Raw genomic sequence first — 21,130 nt, forward strand, 5'->3', positions numbered from 1 at the left:
TAATGGATACATTATGGTTCTGAGGTGGGCTTGACTTTTCACCCCGAATAAAAATCAATACCACCTTTGCAGAAAAAGAAATAATCAGAAGAGAGGGTTTTCTGTGAGAATGATTTCTGATCTGGAGTGATCTGAAATCAGATGTCAACACCCTCTAAAAGAAAAGCTAATGGATAGTGGAAGAATGTGCCTTTTTCCTTTTTCTTTTCCCTTTCTTTCACCGTATCTCCCCATGCTCCCCCAAATTCACACCTAACCCACACAACCTCTGCCAAAAAATCCACACAAGCAGCCAAACGAAAGTAGTGTAATGAACAAGTTTTGTCTTCTGAGACCGAAGTGGATGCATTTCTGTTCCCTGAGAGAACTGAGAAGGAATCAGGCTAAAATCGAATAGTTCCATGAATGCATCCTTACTGAGTTTCTTCTCTTTGTGAAAATCACATTTTAGATTGAGGTGTCCATTCATGTGTCCTGGCATATACAGCAATATTTTTCCTTTTCCTTTTGGTTACAGGATGGAAAAATTCGGGTCACCATTCTTGCACGGAGCACAGAATACCGGAAAATACTAAACCAAAATGAGGTTAGTTTTGGGTATGCATTTTTAATATCATCATATTGAATTTAACTTCCTATGGCTAATGTGCTTTATTTTTTCACATTGCATTAAAATGCTTTGATTTGGAATTACTAGCTTTTAGAAAAGTTTGGTGGCTATGCCCAGTTCATTTATTGGGTTTCTACTGGAAGTCATCAAACCACGTGTTGCCAAACTAGCTTTGCCTCACCGTAAATGTCCATCTGCACCAACAGAGTGGAAACAGAGATAAAATCTGTCTCTAAGTCCTGCCTTTACTGACATGGACTGCCAAACATTTTGTCTCTGGACAAATTAACAGTGGAAATGTGAGAGTATCTTTTGGGAGATGGTTGATGGACTGTGGCAATACTGTGGCATCCAGCGGCAGGTTAAGTTGGAAAAGTCTCCATCCTTTTTATGACTGTGTGTCTCAGAAGTTGTTCACCATTTAGGCTCCCAACTCCTTTCGACAACATTAACTCATAAATTATATTTAACCTCAATAAGATCACCATGCAAGGCCACTGCCTGCCATAGCATGGCCAGAAGATGTTCTTGCAATAATAAGGTTTATCCCACAAAAATGTATTCGGCCCCTGTTATGTGCTGGGCCATGTTCTAGGCCCTGGAACTCCAGTAAACAACAAAACAGGTAAGGTCCCTGCCCTCATGGAGCTTACACTCTCAAGGTGAGACAGAAAGACAAGAAATAAGTAAACAAATCAGTAAATAAGGTGATTTCAGGTAGCCATAGGTGCTACAAAGGAAATAAAATGGGGTGAGGTGATAGAGACCAGGGATGCGAGTGGAGGGGGAAGGCAGTCAGGCAAGATGTCTGAAGAGGTGCTGCTTGCACTGAGATCTGATCAGAGAGGAAGCTAGCCAAGGGAAGAGCAAATGTCCTCTGGTGTCCAGAGCTTTAGGTGTTCTAGAAACAGAGAGAACACCAATGTGGCTGTAGCATAGCGAGAGAGGTGGGGTGTTAAGAGATCAGAGAGGTTGGGCATTATGGGGACAGGCCACATATCATATCATCCTCATAGACCTTGATGAGAAGACAGATTTTATTCCAGTGCGAGGAGAAGCCACTGTGAAGTTTTAGGCAGAGTGTGGTAGGCAGAAGAGTGGCCCCCTCAGAGATGTGCATGCCCTTATCCTTGGAACCTGTGAATAGGTTAGGTTACATGGCAAAGGGAAATTAAGGTTGCAGATGGAATTAAAGTGGCTGATCAGCAGGCCTTAGAATAGGGAGATTATCCTGGATTATCTTGGTGCCCTAACATAATCACAAATGGTCCTTAAGCTCACCACACCAGAGAATCTTTGCCTCCGCCTGGAAAGCTCTTTCCTTAGCTGGGCTCAGATCTCGGTTCAGCACTTCCTTAAAAGTGGAAGGAGAAGGCAGAAAAGGGAGTCACAGAAGGAGACATAAAGGTGGAAGCAGGGCCAGAGAGATGCAATGTTGTTGGCTTTGGAGATGGAGGAAGGGGGCCTCAAGACAAGGAATGCAGATGGCGGCTAAAAGCTGGAAAGGCAAGGCAGTGGATTCTCCCTCGGAGCCTCTAGAAGGAGTGCAGCTCTGCCTACACCTCCATTTTATCCCAGAGAGACTTCCGTCTACTGTGTCAGACTTCTGTGCTGCAGAATTCTGGGGATCAATTGTGTTGTCTTAGGAAGTGAAGTTGGAGGTAATTTGTCATAGCGGCAAATAGAAGATGAATACACAGGGAGAGACATCAACTGACTTATTTGTTTGTTTTTAAATCACTCTGACTGCAAGAGTAGGAGCAGGGAGATTAAAAGCTGCTGCTATGGCCCTGATAAGAGTGTAGATGAAGGTGATGACAGTAGAGATGACAAGATAAATGGATTCAAGATATATCTTGGAGATAGAGCCTGGGATACTTACTGTCGCCTTAGGTAAGGCCAGGAGAGGTGTTGAATCCAGTGCAAGCTCCTAGGCCTTCAGCTGGAGCAGCTCAGTGCAATTGAGTTGGGAAATTAGCAGGAGGGCAGTCAGGGGCAGGTTTTGATAGGTAAAATGTTTTACACAGATTAATTTGGATGCCTAACAGACTGATCAAAATTATGTAATTAGCATCTCTTCTTGATTTCCATATGGATTATGGAGGACGTGAACATATGGTGTAATGAGGCGTTGATTGTAAGCTATATGATGGAAGGAATGAGCAATTGTGTGTGTGTGTTTTAAAGACCTGGAAATAAAAATATATCAAGTAATGCAATGTTGGGGTAGACGGATGGGAAGGCTCATGAGCAGGCAGATGAATAGTATGTATTGGTAGAGGTAACACATAGTGGATGCTAATTATGTTCCAAGCATATTACTCTGTGCTTCCCATGCATGTCCCCCAGTGTTCCCAGCAAACTCACGTGGTAGGTATTTTATTATTATTCTCTGTTCTAGACAAGGACACTGAGTCTTAGAGGTTAAAACACATGCCCAAGGTCACCCAGCTGGTGAGCAGAGTAATGGGGTGTGAGCCAAGGTGGTCAAGGCCTGAGCCTGCTTCTTAACCAGAGCGCTCTGCTGCTCTCACGCCGAAAGATCTCATTGGGAAGGGATGGCCTAAGGAACAGCACCGAGCTGCTGGAAAAAAGTCCAGTAGAAAGGGGCATTGCCAATGGGTGCTACAGTGCAGCCATGGAAGTTTTTACATCCAGTCATGTAGATAGCCCAAATGGTGTTGCCCAAAGGTGGGATTTGGTAATTCAGCTCCCAACTCCACGCCAAAGAGCACCCAACTGGCTGCTTTTCTCCCGAGGGTTGGCATCACTTGATAAGGCAGCTACTAGACAGAGAAGAAAGTACCTTCAATTCTACCTTGATTAGTGAATAGATAATAAAACCCAGATACCTTCATTAAATGATGGTTTGGGCATTGGGCTGGCCCAATGGTGTAGTGGTTGGGTTTGCATGTTCTGCTTTGGCAGCCCGGGGTTCATGGATTCGGATCCCAGGTGTGGACCTACACATGGCTTATCAAGCCATGCTGTGGCGGCATCCCACATACAAAATAGAGGAAGATTGGCACAGATGTTAGCTCAGGGACAATCTTCCTTGCCAAAAATAAAAAAAGATGGTTTGTGCAATCCCACCCAACCTCAGGGTTGGAATGATCATATCAGAAGAGATATGGCCACCTCTCTGGTGTGACTAGATAAAGAGTGTGCTTGCCGAGGGTCTCTTAGAGACACACAATTCCTTTTATGTGAGCCCATCCCATTACAAGACCAGGGCTCATGCTATCTCATTAATTCTCTCCTGGAAAGAATTCTAATCTTCTACCCTCACTTCTTCAACTCCTTAATATAAGCAGTATACTCATGGGAGTCCAGGGGCTATCTAGGGAGAAATTTCCATTATATGACTCTGTGTGTGTGTGTGTGTGTGTATGCATGTGTATGTGCAACTGGGGGCGGGGTCACTGCCTGTTGTTTTTATAAGCAGGAGAGTAGAGTGTACCGGCCAAGAACACAGGTTCTGGGGTCAGATGACCTTGATTTAATTTTGGCTCTGCCATTGGCTGACTAGGAGATTCTGGGAAAGTTGTACAACTTCTCTCACCTACCACTGTATCGTTTATAAAGTGGACGTAGTAATAATACTCACTTGGTATGATTTTTATGGGGATCAAGTGACATACACCTAAAACACTTAGAAAATCGGCACAATTTAAGTGCATAAAAAGTGATGCTTTTGTAACCATTGCTGTTGTTGTAGCACCAAGGCAGCAGGTTACAAGTTCAGAAGTTTCTAGATAGCAGTGACTCACAGTGCTATATTAAGATGGTCTAATGTGAGGGACATAGAGAACCATGGCTGTATTTTTTTCATTTTATCTTTTTAAAGATTTTACTTTTCCTTTTTCTCCCCAAAGCCCCCCGGTGCATAGTTGTGTATTTTAGTTGTGGGTCCTTCTAGTTGTGGTATGTGGGATGCTGCGGCAGCATGGCCTGATGAGTGGTACCATGTCCGCACCCAGGATTCGAACCGGCGAAACCCTGGGCCACCGAAGCAAAGCGCACAAACTTAACCACTCGGCCACGGGGCTGGCCCCCCATGGCTGTATTTTTGATAGTAGATTAATTGTGCTCATTACTTTCTGTTTGCTAAAGGGATAATTGTTTTTCTGTGTAGAAATATTGAAAATGTTTTTCTGCCAAATGTTTTCAGAGGATGAGGTCCAAAGCACGAGTGGTTTGTCTGGAATGAGATAATGGATGGAAAGAAAACCTTTAACGTAATATCTGGAACACAGGAGGTGCCCGGCAAATGCATGTTAAGAGTTGACGGAATAACTAGCACATGGTCACAGTAACAACTAACACTTAGTGTGTCCCTGTGCTGAGCACTTTGCTCCCACGAATTATCTCCTTTCAGCCTCCTAACCACCCTGTGTGGTGGAATTTTAGGGAAGTAGAATGTCCAAGGGGTGGAGCCTGCATTTGAACTCAGTTAAGGGTTAAAACAATAGACCTGAAGGATATTAAATACCTGAAAAATATTTTGATGAAAAATAAGAAATTTTAAAACTCAAAGGAAAGCAAAACAGAAGAGAAAGAAGAAAAAGAAATTCAAAATGTTTCTCTTTTTTTTCCCAGCTTGTAAATGCACTGAAAACAGTATCTACGTTTGAGGTCCAGATTGTCGATTACAAGTACAAGTAAGTAATACCCACCCTGGGGCAGATGATGTCGTCTTTTGCTTGGATGAATTAAGAGGGCAGGGACAGCACTTTTCGAATGGGAGCGATTGGCATTTATAGATTTAGAAGCGACAAGCAGGCACCATCAGTGAACAAAGTGGGCAGGTGGGGACCCGGGCACAGGGGGCAGTTGCTCTTCAGCTGTACGGGGCCTGATGTTGCAACACCATCCCGTTTTTCAAGAGAAGTGATGAATCCAGATTTTCATTTGAAATTTCTGAATTTTTAAAAGTTGGCAACTCATTTTGGATTAAAAAAACAAAATGTAGGTCTGATTTGCCCTGCCAGCTGCCAGGTTTCAATTTCTGATCTGAAATTAGTTATGTGGGATTAGTTTGAGGGTCACAGAATAATATGAGGTTTCTAAACATCTTATAAAGTATTTACATTTCTTTTAGAATTCTGGTACAAGTAAAAAGGCTTAGAAAGACAGACTACGCCCATCACTTACTGTCTAGGGAACGCTTGTTGATATGTGAGCAGTGATGCTGTGAAGGTAGTACACATTCCTGGTTGAAAAGTCAAGAAGCATCAAAAAGTTCCAGAGGAAAGGCGAAAACTTTTGTCTCCCCTGCTCATCCACCCACAATCCTAGTCTTGTTTTCCAAATTGAATACTACAAACAGCTTTTTTCTATGTTAAAAAGTACCCATTTCCCAGCATATGGGTGTGTAATGTAGATAGGTTTACCCTCACTGCTGAGCATGGGAGTTTTGCACCTCATTCATCTTACATTCGTTCATTTATACGACAAATCTTTATTGGGTACCTACCGTGAGCTGGTCACAGGCTTTGCAGTAGGAATCCAGTTATGGAGGACAGCATGGTTCATGTCTTGAGGACCTCAGACACTGGATACAAATTAATAGCAATCGTAAGAACGGCGACCATCTATCCATCTATTGAGACTTACTATTGTAATTTACTTGCTTTATCTCATCTCACTCTTCCAACAGTCTTGTGGTGTTGGCAAAGCTATTTCCGTTTTACAAATTACACTATACCATGGTAATGTATGAGGAATACATGAGGAAATGTGGGAACCAAGAAAAGGGCTGGGCATCAGGCTGAAAGAACTGGGGAGGGCACCTCAGAGGCTCTGTCGCTGATTGGCTTCTAAGGGCACAGGGGGTTTCCCGTCTGTCGGTTGTCATACTGTGGTGGCTGTGTGTTGCTGTGATGCTGGAAGCCATGCCACTGGTATTTCAATTACCAGCAGGGTCACCCGTGGCGGACAGAGTTCAGTGGAGCTTCCAGACTAAGACAGACTAGGAAGAAGGACATGGCCACTCACTTCTGAAAAAATTGGCCATGAAAACCCTATAAATTGCAGTGGAGCATTGTCTGATACAGCGCCGGAAGGTGAGAGGATGGTGCAAAAAGACTGGGCAGGGTGCCGCTCTGCTGTGCACAGGGTCGCTAGGAGTAGAATTCATTCAACAGTATTAACAGCAGCTAAAAGATTTTCCCACATGATGGAAGAATGACAATAAATTCACACTTTGCCAATCTGAGGAAAACAATAGTAACATAATAGCATGGAGATTTGTGAGTCCTGATCCACAGGTATTTCCCCCAACTGACGACTCTGGGGGTCCATTCACCTGGCCAAATGCCCGTCCTCCCCTTGGTATCAGTTGGCATTCCTGGAGAAACTGGGGCACACACATGGTGCCGTTGTCTTACTTTCTCTAGGTGGGGTTTCTGTTCTACTGTGACAGGAAGCTCTTTAAAGAGGAGAAGCTGATTAAGACGGAATTTGCTTTCCCTTTTTAGATCCAAAATAATCTTGGTCATTTATTTTTCTTTACTTTCAGTAAGTGGGAGATTAATTCCGTTATGTTTATTCAGGGTGTTATCCTTACTCCAGCGTTTCTCCCCAGCCTCACTTCGATGAACTTTGTTTGGCACTGATTTTCAGTTCTGAGTTTGCACATCTTTCAGTGTGTTGAGTTCAAAAAACACTTTCACAATCTTAACGTGCATGAAATTGTGGAATAGTCAAGGACCGAAAAATGCCCTGGTGGTACCCGAGATAATTTTAGGTGTACCCATATGGCATTGAATAACCCAGATCACACAGGGAGGAATTTATTTTCTTTAAGAAAAAAATCCTTTTGTTATCTTAAGGAAATAGTTTTCAATTTGGTGCTAGTATATCATGACATCTCTTTAATGCTTGCTAATTTTGCTTGTTCATAAAGAGAGAGCAGGCCTCAGGCTCAGAGCTTTGCCTTGCAATGGTATCTACTTAGATTAGAATAATACTTTTTAGTTTGATTATATCTATTTTTACGATTTTTTTTAATGTCATGTGTTACTGGTTTTCCACTTAAGGCAGCTATAAAAGTTTTCTTTTAAAATAAGTGCATTTAAGTTAAGGAAAAAAGGTGGGCTTACTTAAAAAAAAGAGTTGTTATTGAGTAATTAGTTATTAACTATGGGAGTAGCCTTGAAATTAGCAAAAAAATCACGGTGGCGTATGATTTAAATTGGGAAAGACGCTTATATAAATATTGTTACCATGAGTCATGAGCTAACTCAACTTAATACTTCTTTCTTCTCCCCATCGGTCTTGTGTTCTATCTGTTCACAGGCAGCTTGGGTTTTTAGATCAGCTAAGGATCACTCATAACACGGACATATTTATTGGAATGCATGGAGCTGGACTTACCCATTTACTTTTCCTTCCAGACTGGGCTGCTGTGTTTGAACTGTAAGTGTTTGGGGACAGTTAGACATTGAGGCAGCTTTTAATGCTTTTTATGCATGCTGAGACTTTCACTCAGAGCATCAGAAGGCTTAATATTTCATCATTACGGGAAGTTGTAACATATAGGCATCTAGAAAGAAAAAAAAGACCTAAAGCTAAAAATGTGATGTCTGAGCCTGCCACTGCCCTTAATGAGCAAACTGTCCCTCCGTCCCCCATCTCAGCATGATTCGGAAAGTTTGAATCTGTGATTTCCTTACTCTGAGTTCATTCCTGTGTGCCTTTCAAACTGTGGGCATCTCCCTACAATCAGTGTAATTATTATGTTAAAGAGAACCTGTGTGTTGCATTATACACAATAGCCAAGATGTGGAATCAACCCAAATGTCCACTGACAGATGATTGGATAAAGGAAATGTGGTATGTACATACAGTGGAGTATTATTCAGACTTAAAAAGGAAGGAAATTCTGACACATGCTACAATATGGATGAACCTTCAGGACATTATACGAAGTGAAATAAGCCATTCCCAAAAGGACAAATACTGTTGATTTTCCTTCTATAAGGTACCTAGAGTAGTTAAAATCTTAGAGACAGAAAGTAGAATGGTGGTTTCCAGGAGCTGTGGGGAGGGGAGAATGGGACTTGTTTAATGGGCACAGAGTTTCAGTTTTGCAAGATGGAACAGTTCTGGAGACTGGTTACACAACAATGAGAATGTACTTTCTACTGGACTGTCCACTTAAAAATGGTTAAGATGGTAAATTTGATGTTATATTTTCTCGACTACATTTAAAAAGAGAGAGAGAGATCGAGCACTTACACGTCTCGTGAAGAACAGGGCTCCAAAACACAAGCCAACCACTTCACCTAGTTCTCAGATTCCATACACAGGGTAACTAAAGTCCTCAAAGTGAAAATGGTTTTCCTGGCGTGTTTGTCTAACTCGCTGGTTGGTTATGGAGATGTGGCCTTCTCTCCCTTAATAATTCCACTCTGGACACTGTGGCCCATCTTAGTTAGTTCTTTTTTTTTCCATCTTAGTTAGTTCTTGACACACCAGTGGCAATTACTGTTACCTGATTTGCCCCTTTGCACCTAAATATCTTGATTTTGTGGTTTCACTTTAAAAATGACTTGACTCAGTGTTTAAATGAGAGACTGTTTAGACAAAAGTTGTCCTGAACTTCCAAAACCCTACAAAAACATTCAAAAAAATTTTTGTTAGAGAAATAGCCAGATAATTGTGGATTCTATCTCAATTCTTCGTTTCTCCCAGAGGTGGGAAGGAAAGAAATGTAACTGAGAAAGCTCAGGCCTTGGAGTCCAACATACCTGGGTTCAATCTCTACTTCCTTCACTCGTTAGCTATGTGACCTTGGACGTCTTCCCTCCCCCAAGTCCACTTCCATACATATGAAGACCAGGGTGTTAGGAGGTAATATCAAGTTCATAGGCAGTCGGCCCTATTGGGAAAGGTCAGTCCCCTCCATTCCTTATTCCTATTTTGTTTTTAAAAGTTAAGGTAGTCTAGTTATGAGAATATTTTGAAAATAGTCTCCCTCTGTCTTGTTTACTGTTTACAAAGGCTTTTGCAAGAACATATTTGGGAGGTGCATTTTTTTCCCAGAGAATTGTTGACTGGGCAAAAACCCCAGACCAAAGCCTCATGTGTGGATGCCCTCGTGTCCTCAGGTACAACTGTGAAGACGAGCGCTGTTATTTAGACCTGGCGAGGCTCAGAGGCGTCCACTACATCACTTGGCGAAGGCAGAACAAAGTCTTTCCTCAAGACAAGGTAAAGTTCAATGACAAAAATCACTTTGTTTTACTTTTTAATTGGTTTAAAGTGTCTAATTATTAACGTGAAAAACTAGCATTGAACTTTAAAGACAAACTGTTCTTCTCTGAAATAGTGGGTTTTTAGATTTTGTCTTTGCAAAGTGAGGGGAAAGGGAAATTAATCACTCTACCTCTTTAATGTTGATAAGACAACTTCATGAAATTTGAGCCTAGAAAGATCTAATAAATTACATATAGAGAGGCTCAGCAAACTATAGACCAGTGGGTCAAATTTGGCCCACCACTTGGTTTTATAAATAAAGTTTTATTGAGACACAGTCTCACTCCTCTGTTCATGTGTTGTCTGTGGCTGCTTGTGCACTTCAGTGGCACAGACTATGTGGTCCACAGAGCTGAAGATACATGTCATTTCGCCTTTTACTGAAAAAATTTGCCGACCTCTGATGTAGAGCATAAATTTGAAATAGTTGCTTTGGCCAAAGTAAAATAATTTTCTTCCTGTTAGAAAACCATGTCCTCAATGACTTATGGATTTGTGTTTTGGTTCATTTTTGCAGGGCCACCACCCAACTCTGGGGGAGCATCCAAAATTTACCAACTACTCTTTTGATGTAGAAGAATTTATGTACCTCGTCCTTCAGGCTGCAGACTACGTGTTGCAACACCCAAAGTGGCCATTTAAGAAAAAACGTGATGAGCTATAACTACGTTGAAACTTTTGCAAAAAGGGAGTGTTCAGATACTCCATCACCCAGACTCACAGTTAAATCAGTCAACAACCTGTCATTTCCTAGCCCCAAATTACCTTTTCTGTACCAAAACATGCCTTCAGGATATTACTTGTGTATTTTATAGTCTTTAACTGTTTCATGTGATTTTTGTGTCATTGCTATTTATCCAGATACTATTTTTGCACTGAACGTTTTACTTTTTATGGTTCAAAAATTGAGCATGGGCTCGCTGGTGTAATTGAGCTTTCTTTTTAGGGATACCAAAGTTTGCAACTTTCTTAGCTTTAGAATTTGTAAATGTTTTTGTAGAATCCCGTGGGATTGTAACTTCACTTATTTATGATGTCTCCGAGTAAATTCACAGCAGCTCTTTTATTTGCCATAATCTGTTCATAACACTCTTTGTGGTAAGAAAGGAAAACTTGTGCGCACGCATACACACACACACCCACACCCACACAGAGTTGTGATTCTCAGTACCAAGCTATAGGACCATGTTTTGGATCAAACAGTGTTGTGAACAGATCTGATTTACTCTATTAGTCAGAGTCCAAACTAACTTCCACTGAATTCTCTGCTGTATCTTTGTAGATATAAAAAGATGCTCCGTGTTATCTGCATCAAGAACCTGAAGAAACCATGCTGCTGTATTAATTTATACTCACATATTTCATATGCAAGTCATGTTTTTGCAAAATGTAACAACTACCTATGATAAAAACACATTAGAACATTCTGTGGGACTGTGTACCTGCTAGCCGGTCTCCACCGAGTCTTTTTTAGCTGTGGAGACCATTAATACATCAAACAGTGGTTTCCGTTGCTTATGTGTTTGTAACTGCATATGCCACGTGTGTGCATCTACCTCTCGAGCATGGAAATAGTCCTACCTTTGAGTTCACAAACTTCCAATTAGCCGCATGAAGAAAAATTTTCCCCATAGAAAAGTAAAGCCAAAAACTTAAGATACATGTGCATGATCCAATTCAAAATGAAAAAGAAACCATAAGAAAGTGCCATTGACTAAAAGAATATCTAAAATGCAGTCCCACACTTTGAATGGGATTCATTTCTTTTTGTTGATGAACTTTCTTTTTAGCGGTAAAAAAACCATGAGTTTATTTTACTGCAGAATGTGAAGTTTACATTTTATTAACACTTGAGTAGTCGAATTCCGAGACTAAGGACTTCTATTTTTTAAAGTACCTAGAAGCTTCTACAGCAGAGCTAAGAACTTTTTTTTTACATTTTAGAGGTGTAAAAATTAAAAAAGGAGAACATGCAATGGGAATGGCCGGAGAAACCTAAAATATTTATTATCTGGGCCTTTCCAGAATAAGTTTGCTGACTTCTGCTTTAGAGGATTATGAACAGTCTTCTAGAGTTTAGGAATATTTATTAAAATATCTATAAAGAAAATAGTGGATCACTGTAGCAATAGCTTTGATTTGGGTCTTAAAATTGTTTGAAAAGAATTACAACCTAAGTTTTAGATGGCTGGGATTACTGCTGCTCTTTGCGCAGAGTGCTAAGTACCCCCGAGATAATATTCCACATCGAAGGAATCATAAAGGCCATGTTGCACTTTTAGTCAGAGAGGTATAAACACCTGAAAAAATTATCTGAAAAAAAAATTATCTTCTTACCCCATTTTAAGATGTGTATGCAAATATGATTCTATAGATAGAATTTCGGAAATTGAGAAAAATTTCATAATAAAACTATTATATTGAATACTTTGCATTTAAAAAGAGAATACATTTTATATAAACAAGAAAGTACATTTGACACTTGATGGAATTAACTTTTTTCAGATTTTGTTATGGGAGCAAAAGAAGATCTTCAAATTGTTATAAAATTTAAAATGTAGAGACTGCTCTTTTTTAAAAAGATGCATTTCGTTATAAATTTGGGGTATGGCTTTGGAATAAATCTTTATATTTTATTTGAATAGGAGAGCATTTTGAAGATTTCTGTGTTTGAGTGTGTATCTTACTTTTTGGGCAATCTGGTAGCTCTAGGTTACAAAATTAAGGAGCTCACTGATGAAGAATTCAGTTTAAGCAAAAATTATACCTTACGTTTATTTAGCAGTTTATTATATGATGCTTTCACAAGCGTTACATTGCATAATCCTTACAAAAATGATGTAAGAATTAGTGTTTCTATTTTTCATGTGAAGGAAGTCAGATGCTGTTTAAGGGACTTCCCTCAAGATCACAGGTCTTTGTTTCCACATCCCTAGTCCTCCATTCGTTTGCTCACTTGCTTGTTCAATAAATATTGATTGAGCAACGACTGCGTACCAGTTACTCTGCTAGGTTCTGGGGCCACTGCAGTGGAAAGAACAGAAAAAGGTTCTTTCCCGCATGGAGCTTACATTCTGGTGGAAATAGATGTTAGACAACATAAATAAATAAAATATACTGTATGCCAGATGCTGATACATGCGATGGGGAAAACTAAGGCAGGAACAAGGGATGTGGAGGTCTGGGGTAAGGTGGAGTACAGCACACTTAAGCAGAGGGTCAGGGAAGTCCACACTGAGGTGACATTTGAGTCAAGATTTGAAGTAGACCAGGGAGGAAGCAGTATAGATGACTGGGCAAAGAGCAATCCAGGAAGCCAGAAGAGTACGTGCAAAGGCCCTGAGGCAGGAGCATGTGTGGCATGTTTGACAAACAGCAAGGAAGCCAGTGCAGCTAGAATGATCAAGGGGCAGAGGAGTAGGAGATGAAGTCAAAAAGGTGATGGTACTGGGGTCCAGATGGCAAGGCTCTTGTCTTTTGATTCTGATGGGAGTCATTGAAGGGATCTCAAAATGGAGTAATGATCTAACTTATTTCAAAGAGGGTAACTGTAGCTATTATGTTGGGAATAGGCTGTAGATGCCTGACTTAGGTCGTGTTCTCTAGAAAACAGAGTCTAAGATGGAGATTTGTATGCAGGTGGCTTATGGGGGAAGGGGCTCCTGATTAATGCCTGTGAAGAAATGAGGGGCCTAGGCTTGGGTGGAGGGAGAAATTGAACTGCAAAGCAGTAGCAGGCGAGGCCTCAATAAGGGAGCTGTAGAGCTGGGTAGTCCTTCAGAGAGGTCCCCAAATGAGCCAAGAGACCCTCATGTCAAAGAATCATCAAATGTGGGCCAGCCATATAGAGGGGCGTAGCTTTGGAGGGCAGCTCCCTTCAGCCGAGGGCGGTTCCTGGAGAGGAGCTCGGCTGTGAGCCACCAGCAGCCAACATTCCCAGCACTGGAGGACTGCAGGGCTTCTTGGTGGCCCCATTACGGGGCGAGGGTGGTGCCGTTTAGCTTGTTCCACTCTCCCTACTTCCTGCCAACTGAAAGGTAGGTCTAAAGGCTTCGTTAGTTTCAGATTTTATTTGTTTTAAAGAATACTCACGATGCCGTGTACTTCATATCGTACAGGGCTAGAGTGGCTTTGCGGGCCATGTGTGTTCTCTGTTGTACATTATTATGTGTTTGTCGTCACCCTTCTCCCTGAGAATCTTTTAAAAATGTAAAAACCATTTTTATAGATGTTTAAATAGAGAGAAGAGAGGTTAAGGAATTTGCCCAAAGCCACACAGCTAGTAAGTAAGAGAAAGATTGGCTATAGAGCTTTCTTTGTGAAGGAATTTAAACTTAAATAGGGAGGTTTACACAGAAGGAAGGAGGGAAGGAGAGAAGGAAGGAAAGGAAGGAGGCAGGGAGGGAGGAAGGGAAGAAAGGAAGGAAGGGTGGGAGGAGGGAGAGAGAAAAATCAGTTTGGGAAATAGGGAATGGAGAAAATAGTAGTTTTCTTTGAAACATAGTCAAAGCAGAGAGAATTTGGCAAATTCTCGCTTTTTCTAAACTAGGAGCTTATGAGCAAATCAGCTCAGGTATGATTGCCTTAGAGAAACCAGTTGTTGAAAATAACCTCTTCCCAACCAAGGGCTATCTCCAGATACTCTAATACCTTTCTCCTCTTTTAGCTTATTGGGGCATGTCAAAAGATGTCATAAGCAGTCTTGTCATAGCGTGCAGGTTGTGTGGGCCCTTGCTTGGGACAGTAATGCACATTTTGACCACGAGGTGGCAGGCAAGCCCTTCCAAATGGCCTCTCGGCCGCCTGAAGCCTGGTGTAGGAAGCTTATTGTAGATTCTAGACACCTGAGCACCAGGAATAAAGTCTTGCTTCTGTGTGTGATGGATTTTTTCATTCGTGATTTGAGGGAAAGTGGGAAAATTATCATGGACAGTTTTCAGACTTCAGTGTGGAATTTCTTAGCTGCAGCCCATAACTGAACCCTTGTAATATCTCCTGATCATCTCGTGCGAGGAGTGTTTGGCCCCAGGAAGATGATTCCTGGTGACAGAGGCTGTTGAGTAGATGCACATTCACTGATGTGCAAAGGAATTTGCTTGGGACCCGAGCTCTATTTTATGATCTGTAGATAGTGCATTAGCTCTTCAGTTCTCTTTAGGAGCTAATTTCTTTCTTACGTTGGCCGTATTGGTTATCGCATGCACAGTTGCTGTTATCATTTAGTTTCAGAGGAACCAAACTGCAAGCAGAGGAGTTCGCTGAGGGCTAGATGCCCAAGAACTGTGCAACGTTAATTAAGGAGTGCTTTTCAGCATAAATAAAAGAGTGCTACTATCGAGTGTTTAATGGGTAGGACCTAAAGCAATTCTCAAAGTGTTTGGCGTCATTTATGCTTCACAACTTTGAGTCACAGAATTTGGGGATGTTTTTGCTGAAAGAGACCTTGGAGGTCCTTCATGGTATTTCTTCAATCCACCATGGTTTGTTGACTGCCCTTCCAGACCTGGAGGAGGGTTTCTTGCAGAGACATGCTGCGCAGACCAAAGAACATGAATATAGAAGTCTTTTCAGCCTTGCAGCTGCTATGCTGTGTGACGGGCTTGTTGCCCAACCTCATGGAGCTTCAATTTTCTCACTTGTAAATTAGTGGTAATAACTAGTAGGCAGGGTAGATTTAAGGATGAAATAAGAAAATTAAGTCATGCTTGTTTAGTACCTGGCAAATAGCACGTGTTCAGTAAACATTATTATACAGTGACATAGAATTAGTATTATTTAAGGCTCTAGTTCACAGAGTACATTTAAATTCTGATCTCTAGGCCTCTCCCCGGACCAAGTAGATCGGAATCTCTAGGGGTTCGGTTGGCTGACTCTGTTTAGTCAGATGTGTGCTGGTGGTTCCGATGCACAGGAGTCGGGAGCTGCTGGTCCAGGAGGCAGTGATAAAGCTGGTGGCACTAGACAGTTCACGAGGTCTACGTCAGCATTTGTCAAAGTATCCTCCCCTGGGTATCAATAAGATGCTACACAAAAAACAGTTCACGTACTTGGGAGATGCTGCCTCCAGCCAGGTTAAAAGAGTTGTTCATTCCAGGGCTTCTCTGCACCTTTCATATACCAATGTGCGTTGTGAAGTGCTAAATGGGACGATGTAATACGTGCTCTTTCCAAGTTTATTTGACCACTGGCTTTTTTCTCAAGGAGCGTGAAGATCAGTGTTGCAAGCATCCTCCTCCAGGCAGGCTGCCATAGCATTTGCTGTGCACAGCGCCCCTCAGGAGAAAGAGGTACTACCCAGTGCTTTCAGCAAGAGGTCGCTCTGGGCAGCTGCACCTTGTTTGTGAGTTAAATCAACTGTGCTACCTGGTCACAGCTGATTGGACTAGCGATCAGTAGCTGAGCCAAAGTCTGTCCAATCAGAAGGCGATAAGATAAAGGGTAAATAAGTAACCCACTCAGATACCTTCTACAGGGGACATTGGGATGTGAGACGCAAAGAGGGTGCCAAGTCCCTGGTACTAAGACACCAGATCTGAGCTGCTGGTGCTTGTCTTGTATCAAGCACAGTTATGAGTTACTTTTCAGTTATGCGTGAGGCCACTTGCGCATTCAGGTCGTGAATCGGATGATCTCTTCCATACAGTCTCAAAGGACCTAACTCATACAGCATGCCAGCACTCCACCAATTGCTGTCTCCTACACCATGGAGACGGAAGCTAACGGGAGTTGAAAGACTTGGACCCTGGTCTTCTTACTCCCAGTATAATGCGATCCAGCTACCCCAACATGTCGCAGCCTTTCAAGTTGAGGTCATTCAATCAGCAGGACAGGTGTAGGTAGAAAGTAATTGTAGTTTCCCGAAAAATCTGGAAAATAAGTCACAAGGACACAATTTAGTTGAAGTGCCTATTGTCTTCGGGGGAAATCTAAGCTGGGCACGGTGTTAAATAAAGGTGCCAGAGGAATCAGGCCAGTTTGATCAGAGGCAATTGGATGAGGAATCAGCGAGTAGGAGATGCAGTCAAAGGTGACTGTGGCTAGTCCCAGAAGAACACCCACCGTGAAAGTGGTCCGGACATGTCAATCAAGCCAGAGACAAGAGCCAAATGAGGGAAGCACTAGACACATATTGAACAGACCCAAGGCGAGGCAGGGAGAGGCCAGGACATTGGCGAGCCCGCAAAAAAGGAGACAGCAGGAGGAAAATGGAAAAGCTAAGGAAATACGTGCACATCGTACTGGAGCAAGCCTCCAAACTCTCAAGGCAGGCGGGAAGTGGGGAGTAAAGCCAGCACGGATTCATATACGAGCAATTCTGCACTGAGAGAAAAATGTAAGTCCTCTGGAGAAATAGCTTTGTCTATGTATCATTTTTCAAAAATGCGGGGGATATTCAGCAACTTCCAGGGAGAGAATTTACACAAGATGCTTTTAGAAGGGTTTATGGTTCACCTTGTAGAGACAGGATCTGGTTTTTTTTCTTCCTCCAGTTTATAAGCATGTCACTACATCTGCTTTTCTGTAAAATTAAAAGTAAGATGTGATGATGGAGCATCTCATAGGACCATCACCAAACTGAAACACGGAGCCAAGATGGAATTTTGGTTCGGCCTGCCAGGTATCTCTATGCAAATAATCACCTTTCAGAAATCGCTCTTAATACGATCATATTTACTTTTTACTAGATTAAATGTTCTTGGATAGTCTTGCTTTTGCAATTCAAATAGCAGTCTATTGAAAAGAAGAGTTTTATGATGGCTGCTACTTGGTGCAAGCAATAAATCTGGAGGACAAGGGGATAAAAGTAATATGCCGGGAAAAGGCACCCATTCTTTTACGGCTTTGCTTTTAAACTAGTCAAGAGGGCGAACAGCTGGGAAAGGTGTTACAGTCTGCTTTTCTTTGTCTTTTTGTTGCTAACGCTTCTGCTTCTCCTCCTTCTTCCAATATTAGCATTTAAAAGTCTGCTTTCTTGGTGAAAGTAAATAGCGCCCATGGGCCAGGAATCCTGCAGAAAGGTCTTGCTTGGTTGGTTCCTAGTGAACAGCATCCTGTTCCAAGTGATCACCCATGGCGCTGAGACACTGTAGGAGGTTTTGGACTTGCTCTGTTGGGCTGTGGCTGTCCCGGGGAAGAGAACCCGTAGTAGCCTGTGGATGACATCACTTCACCTACTGAGACTTCCTGAGACCCACTGAGGGTCTTCTGTAGGGTATTGACATTGGCAAGTGCATGCACATGAAGTCTTACAAGAAATTCGAGGGTCTTTGCAGAGCTGTGATGAGAGGTGGTGGCGTCAAGTGGTGAAGGTCACAGGCTCTGGCACGTAACTGGCCCCGGCCTCTAACAGGCCCCACGCTGCCACCTGCTGCCCCAGTGACCTAAGCAAGCCACTTAGACTCTCGGAGCCTCAGTTTTCTCATCCGTAAATGGGGCTATGAAGGGAAACACTCTCAAGGTTGTTGTGAGGATTTATGTGGTCATTCTATCTACAGCCCACTTTGCTGGGAAAACAGTGGTGAGGAATAGAGGAGCCTGATGTTAGTCAGATAAACGCGCAAGTGAGGGTATACAAACTGAGGTTAGTGCCCCAAAGGGAAGGAACACGCTGTAGCCAAGGGAAACGCTCCCGACTGGGGTGTGGAGGCGTCAGGGAGGGTTACTTCCAGGGAAATGTAAGGTAACACAATATCCGGCACACAGTTCGGGCTGAATAAACAGGCAGGAGAGCAGGGAGACAAGTAGGCCGATGAGGAGGAAGAAGACACAGACTCACAGGCAGCCAGGGTTATGTGCCCGTGGATACCAGAGAAACCTTGTGTAGGTGACAACTTTAACCCGAAATGCCCCAAGGACAGTGGCCACAGAGGTCTGCAAGCCCGGATGCTTGGTCCAGCGATGGGCTGACCTTGAGAGGTAGAAAACCTCAGGGAGAAGGCCAGGGACGTGCCAGATGGCAAAGACGCACCCCCAGATGAAAGTCACAGAGACTCCAGGGCTGTGGCACTTGAACTTTCTTCCCAAGGAATGGGTTTGTCAACATCACCTGAGAACCTCACCCATCAAAAAGGCGTTCGTGCCAGCCTTCCTTCTCCTGGGCTGGGCACTCTCAGCCGGAAGTGAGGCGTTTGGAGCCGACAGCTGAACAATGCTTCTGCTCTACGTCTATGATTCAATAGCAAATGATATGTGGATATATGCAAATATATGCACATTTGTAAACCCACAGTGCATTTATGTGAGGTAGCCCTGTGTGGCTCCGCTGGAAGGGTGGTTCTCCTGGGCCTTTTCCTAAAGTCTTTTTACAAAATGTGTTTGTTGTGAATCCTGAAGGAGAGAGGGGAATTCATTCATTTGCTAAACGTTTTAGGGATACCCTGAGACTTAAAGAAATCCTTGCATAGCCTAAAGTTTTCAATTATAAGTAAGAAAATGACTATCAGGAGTGGGGAAACCAAAGCTGTCTTTTTTTCTTGAGAAAAGAAATAAAATAAATCGCTGTTGGGTGGAGGGAGGAGAATTCTCGAGGCAGATGTTCTTACTCATGCTCATTGCTCAGGGGCACATGGAAAAGAAGGTCCCCGACTGGAAACTAGAGATTTGTCTCAATGAAGGTCCAAGCCTGCCTTTTAAACACAGAGAAAAAGTTCTCTACACGAGTGGGAAGTGCCTAATGCCTCTTAGTAATTAATGCCTCTTAGTAATTAACGCCTCTGTGGATGGACCTTCGATGGTGTTCAGCATTTTGTCAATCTGGTCCTTAATATTATGAGGAGCTCCTGGCAAGTTTGCTCGGCGGGTCTTTAGGGCTTCAGAAGGCATTCCCTTGGCTAGAAAGTTTTAGAGTTGGCCCACCCGAGAGATACAGGGCTGGATGGTGATACCCGAGGAGCAGAGCATAACTTGGGAATGTGTATGTGACTCGTGCTAATGTCCCCATGGCTTTGATCCGGTTGCCTTCTTTTTGCCTTTCTTGTCTCTGAGGCAAAGAAGATGAGTCTCTGAGTTGAATGCAGTAGCAACAAAGAACTCCCAAGAACCCTCACCCCCTTCTTCCCTCCGCGCCGATACCCCCATCCCTTTCTTAGCAAGTCCCTGAACCTGACCTCACCCTCCTAGTTTTACACACCATGGAAAGAGCTGCAACGTTATTCATCACCCTGAAAAACATTGCAAGGAGCCCAAGGATTGTGTGCAGTGGTGACGTCAATGGGAACAATTCATTATTCCATCAAGCGCTTGGCATGTTGGTCAATGAAAAAATACGTGCTTTAGAAGTGACAGCTCAGAATAGTCTTTCAGCAATTGGCATGCCAAGATCTTGATAGTATAATGAATTATTCTTTAAATCTGTCATTTCGTCCCATCAATTTGGCCATATCGATTCTTCTTTTGTGGGGGGAGAGGGCAGGACTAAATTGTAGAAGATATCTAAAATAGCAAGCAAAATATGCAACCTGGGAAGAAAAGACTAGAGCTACGAGAAGTAGAATTAGAAAGAATGTTCCTCGGGGAAGATATTGAGGTAAAACATACAATTACAACTCACAAAAGTATAAGAAAAACTCCCTGATTTTATATGACTCATGGGTGTGAAAAATAGTTTATTCTCATTGGCCACCTGTAGAATGACACTGAAATTTCATCCTCACTTTCCATAACAATGCGCAGGGATAATATGAGGCAATTTATTACTCTGTTTGCACTGTGATGCAGTTTGCTGAGCAATACAGTTCCTGATTATTTAGGACATGCAGGTGTCTAGGGCAGTCTTGTATTGGACTTTGAGCTTGGTTGAAAGATCAATTTCTCCCAGTTAATCTCCATATGTAGATTACTTTTCCCACACTTGATGTATGGTTTTCCTTAAACTCATGTGGCTAATTAATTCTATTCAGTCTCAAGTCTGACCTCTTCAAAGATCTGTACCCATCTCTTCTCTGAGTGTTTTGAAACCAGGGTGAGAAACTGCACAGCTCGCTGGTTTTATGGGGTGTATTTAGCACGTTGGCATGTGTTTTGGGTGACTTCGGAACATGGCACAACGCAGGTTTGGGTTTCAGCTGGTCAAATTGCTTTCATCCGAAAATGTCAGCTTTATTTCTAGGAACAGCAGCTGCCACATACAGTCTTTTTTTTTTTTTTCCGAATATCTCTGCTGAATTGCTTGATGTAAATGGTTATTTTCTGTCCTGCTAAATAATGCCCCGTTGCTACAGCAATGGTCATTTTAAATACTGTCAGAAAATAACAGCGACA

At 42.5% G+C, this 21,130-nt stretch overlaps 1 protein-coding gene across 2 annotated transcripts in view; it reads left to right on the forward strand.

Moving 5' to 3' along the window:
* Positions 1-12,758, forward strand: part of EOGT (EGF domain specific O-linked N-acetylglucosamine transferase) — a 35,030-nt gene extending 22,272 nt beyond the window's left edge. For both annotated transcript variants that reach the window (XM_046685761.1, XM_046685770.1), the window contains exons 14-18: positions 518-586; positions 5,210-5,271; positions 7,910-8,029; positions 9,724-9,826; positions 10,389-12,758. In XM_046685761.1, the coding sequence (XP_046541717.1) occupies positions 518-586; positions 5,210-5,271; positions 7,910-8,029; positions 9,724-9,826; positions 10,389-10,535 (501 nt within the window). In that variant the 3' untranslated portion in view covers positions 10,536-12,758. The remainder of the gene's footprint in view (positions 1-517; positions 587-5,209; positions 5,272-7,909; positions 8,030-9,723; positions 9,827-10,388) is intronic.
* The last annotated feature ends 8,372 nt before the right edge of the window (positions 12,759-21,130 follow it).

This window comes from Equus quagga, chromosome 1 (assembly GCF_021613505.1).
Source record: "Equus quagga isolate Etosha38 chromosome 1, UCLA_HA_Equagga_1.0, whole genome shotgun sequence".
Classification (NCBI taxonomy): Eukaryota; Metazoa; Chordata; class Mammalia; order Perissodactyla; family Equidae; genus Equus; species Equus quagga.